This window comes from Limulus polyphemus, unplaced genomic scaffold, assembly GCF_000517525.1.
Source record: "Limulus polyphemus unplaced genomic scaffold, Limulus_polyphemus-2.1.2 Scaffold1882, whole genome shotgun sequence".
NCBI lineage: Eukaryota > Metazoa > Arthropoda > Merostomata > Xiphosura > Limulidae > Limulus > Limulus polyphemus.
In genome coordinates this window covers 1,452-5,501 of record NW_013667492.1, presented here as the reverse complement: position 1 = coordinate 5,501, position 4,050 = coordinate 1,452, and the positions used below count along the sequence as shown (strand labels likewise).

At 33.9% G+C, this 4,050-nt stretch overlaps 1 protein-coding gene across 1 annotated transcript; it reads right to left on the bottom strand.

The window, feature by feature from the left end:
- Positions 1–2,791: 2,791 nt before the first annotated feature.
- On the bottom strand, positions 2,792–3,716 carry LOC106465241 (3 beta-hydroxysteroid dehydrogenase/Delta 5-->4-isomerase-like). Its single transcript, XM_022393113.1, has one exon. The coding sequence runs from the start codon at positions 3,710–3,712 to the stop codon at positions 3,137–3,139; it is 576 nt and encodes a 191-aa protein (XP_022248821.1). The 5' UTR covers positions 3,713–3,716; the 3' UTR covers positions 2,792–3,136.
- Positions 3,717–4,050: the final 334 nt, after the last annotated feature.

The following is a 4,050-nucleotide window of genomic DNA, read 5'->3' as shown; positions in this document are numbered from 1 at the left end:
ATATTCCTGCTACTAATGTCACATGTCATGATATCACACTTAATAATCACTCCTTCTTACGATACATCCAGCTGGTGAAAGCAGTTTATCGTGCAAGAAGCCAAACCAGAAGAAACCATCTTCAATTAGCCTTTAACAAGTGAAAATCAACTTATGTTACAATATTTCAGAGAAAGTCCATCAGCAAGAGAAAAAAGATAGCCCGACCCAAAAAAGGAAGATTGTGATGCTTTGTGAGATCCTCCAGTTTCTGTGACTAAATAACAGCGGCTGGTGTTAAGAAAAATGCTAAGAGAAGAATGTGATACATTTTCCAAAAATGGTGAAGGCATAGATGACACTCCAGTGAAGAAAATGTATATGTCTTTTTCCCAAGCCGCTATCTTGTAAACTTGCTAAACCAGAGATGAATCACTAAATCAAAGTCACCATATTTCGCATCAATTTTTTGTTTGCAGAAGAAAGATGGAAGTTTATGGCTGTTCTGCAATTAACCGTGAGTTCACCAGAAGTCCATCCAAGATCATCACCCTATTTTCCAAATTCCAAATATGCTAAACAGCTTGAGTGGGAACTCCTGGTTTTCAGTGCTTGCTCAGGGTAAGGCTTACCACCAAGGGAGGCACACGTGAAGGCTATGTGGAGAAATGGAGAAGAAGAATGCAAGAAGTATATAACTATAACAGAAAAAGGTATGGGGCAAAGTTACTCCGTAGTAGTAAAATCGTGGTCAAAAATTGGAATGAAAGAGTTGAACCTTGCAACTTTCGGTCCTACTGAGAAGAGATCATTTATATTATTACACAAAAGGAACACAAGGAAACTCAGTGTATGAAGTCAAACCTGAAAGTGACATTGGTAGAGCCAGTGTTTTGCATAAAAATAGCCTGCTACTTTGTGGTTTCCTGACTATTGATGAGCCCAACCAAAACAAAGAGTAAACACCAGAGTTGTAACAAGACCACCGAGAAAACACAAGAACAAAAGCAAACTGTGAGTGAAGCTAAAAGTGACTTGGAAGAAGAATATAATCTGTGAGAACACACCAACCAACACAGTACATTGCTCCAAGCTTTGTCAGACATAAGCGAAACCCTGAATTGGAAATGAAACTGTGACTAATCACAGTGACTAATAAGAAGAATCCTCTTCTCCCCTGAGGAGAACATACCCCAGCAGTGAAAGAATCCAATCCACAACACTTATTTATGACAGTCTGGGCAACCCAAGATTTAACAAGTCTTTTGACACGGGCTGAAATACAGACAGTGATAATTTCTGGGACTGAACTGAATTATTAACTCTACTGCACTGTGGACTGTCGAAAGGTAGATATGCTGAAAACTGTATATGTCATTTGAATAGTAATAGTCACTATTATTACATGAAATGGTTATTGTTATTGTCGTTACAAAGGGTGAATATAGCGAAAAGCAATACCATGGATCAAGTGCAATAAAGTTAGCATTCGTAGGCTAAAACAGACAGCAGGAGTAACTGTTGGGTTCAGATAAAAGGTATCTGAAACCAATCTATGATTTATTATTCTGTCATTCGAGAATGTGGCAGAGAAAAAAAAAGTTAGATATCATAATGGTACTAGATGTTAAAAACTGCTGTAATACAAAAAGTGTCCAATAAACACCAATGAACCACCACAGTCTGAGAGCTGATAGCGATATGGGAAATTTCAAAATGTCTAGTCGACATTAATTTAGTGGGACGGGGGTATGTAAAATATCCACTCTCATTCATTTTTCAAATTTTATTGCACATTTCAAATAACACACTTCAAGCATATTTTGAAGGTGAATTTTTTCTTTTATTCCCGAAAAACAATTTAGTATGGGGCTATAATGTCAGTCTCGACTTTGTCACAGACGGTGTACACAACTGCAGAGCAGCGGGTTAAGCTGTCCTGTAGCTCTCTCTACTGACACCGGTTGCACGGTCCTCCAGCAATCACATAATCAATAAAGAATTAGCAATTCAACCAGATAACTTGAATGCCTAAGCCTATTTAATTCTGGTATAAAAAAAGTATGAAGGTGATATCTTATTTGTTTGTAGTTATTTGTTTGGATATAAAAGTTACACTTCTACACTTTCGAAAACATTTGCTGATTCTGTGTGATCCTATACAGATAATGAGCATTTATTTTTAAGTTAGTTTGATCGGAAAATTCTTAGCTAATGTAAAAAAGAAATCTTTACTATGTTTATATTGGTTATAATTGATTTTTTTCTCAGTGTTTTCTTTTGATTAGAGAATCTTATTTGAAAAAGTTATGACTTTTTCCTCCACTCCCCTCTTACTAAATGAGTTGACTTAGGTTTCCTTTAAATTTTTATATCTCCAAGAAATAAAACGTTTCTATTGTTTCTCTTAAAATATATTTTGTTTGATTGATAACATATTTCATCCTTTCACTTTATAAACATATTTTTAAAATCTGGCTACACGTAACTTATTTATATTATTTTTAATCACATATTATTGAAGGTATAAAAATTGGACACCATATATTTTAACATAATTCTTTAGCAGTTTTGAATTCATTTGAATAAGCTCTTTCTTTTAATTTGTTTCAGGCAAATCACTAATTAAAAACAAAGAACTGTCATTTCGAAACACTACCTCAAGTACGATTTAATAAGTCCATTCCTTGTGATAGATTTTTACTGAGGTATCTGCGTTTTTGAGAACGTAAAATAAATGGTAAACGTTTAACTGCTATTCATATAATTCAATGTTAAAAGCATTACATTTTAAACATAGTAGATGTACATCAACTGTTGAGATAATACATATAACTTGTAAGCACTTAAATATTACATCTTTAAAACATTATGTTACCCAATACAAATATTCACTTGTACAAACTAGTGTTATAGAAAATATAAAAAGATAAATAATCATATATTTGGTATTTACAAGCAAGTTTCAGTAAGAGATTAAATATTATGAAACAAAAACGTACGAACAAACTTGGTATTCTGAAAGCACGCATTACATCACATACATTTATAGAAAAAATGTATTGCTTGTATTTGTTCAGAGAATAAGATTACATGAAATATATGATAAGAATGTTATATTAAGGAGAATGCTCTTTTCTCGTTGTTCTAAATTATATTAGATTTCAACATTAGCATAATAATTCAAGCTTCTTTCACTGGCTTCATCAGGAGTGTATATTGGGTGATAGTCTAATCGTAGAGTAGCCTTAGCACGATTGAAAAAATAGGTTGAACACAAGTAATCCAACTCTTCTGTAGATGTAACGTAACCCTCTGGCTTGTAAAAAGGGCTAACCAATCGCAGGAAAAAACAAACAATAGCTAATAAAACATATACAAATACATAAGGAAGTACATAATCAGAAAGTTTAAACCCATGGGCTTCTATCCAAGGTCTCATTATTTCGTAAATGTCAATGATAGGCGTGTCATCGGTTAAAAAATATACCTCTCCAGCTGCCGTTTTGTCTTCACGAAGCGTATCTTTAGCTCGAATGTGGGCCCAAGCAGCATTTCCAACATACATGACCTGAAGTCTCTCATCGACACTGTGTACCCGCTGAAGAACACCGTTCCTCTTTTTTGCCGCCCGTAAGGCACTGATTACAAAATAAGCATCTTGTTCACCATACAGAACCATTGGTCTTAGAGCCAGAGTGTACAAGCTCCCTTTATCTAGTGGAACATACATGCCTTTTAGATAGTGTGCTTCTAGCCAGGTTTCATTAAAGTGCATTACATTATCTTTACTTATTCATTACATAAAAAGTCCTACATTTCTATATTCTCAACAACCAGTACTCTTTGCTAGAACATCTACTGTACTGTAATTGATACAGCCACACATGTAGAAATATATTAGATTAAAATATAAAGAGTATATGATAAATAGAACTTAAAGAGCAATTGAAAACATTTCGAACAAAACAGAATCTACATTTATCATTTTCTTGCAGGTTTCTCATCTAGAACTTTTATATACTCAAAAAAAATAAAAAATAAACAACAACAAAACAGCAAGACTGTTAG

Bases quoted from the DNA above. Each gene is read 5' to 3' on its own strand.
- LOC106465241 (XM_022393113.1), bottom strand. From the start codon at position 3,712: ATGTATGTTCCACTAGATAAAGGGAGCTTGTACACTCTGGCTCTAAGA.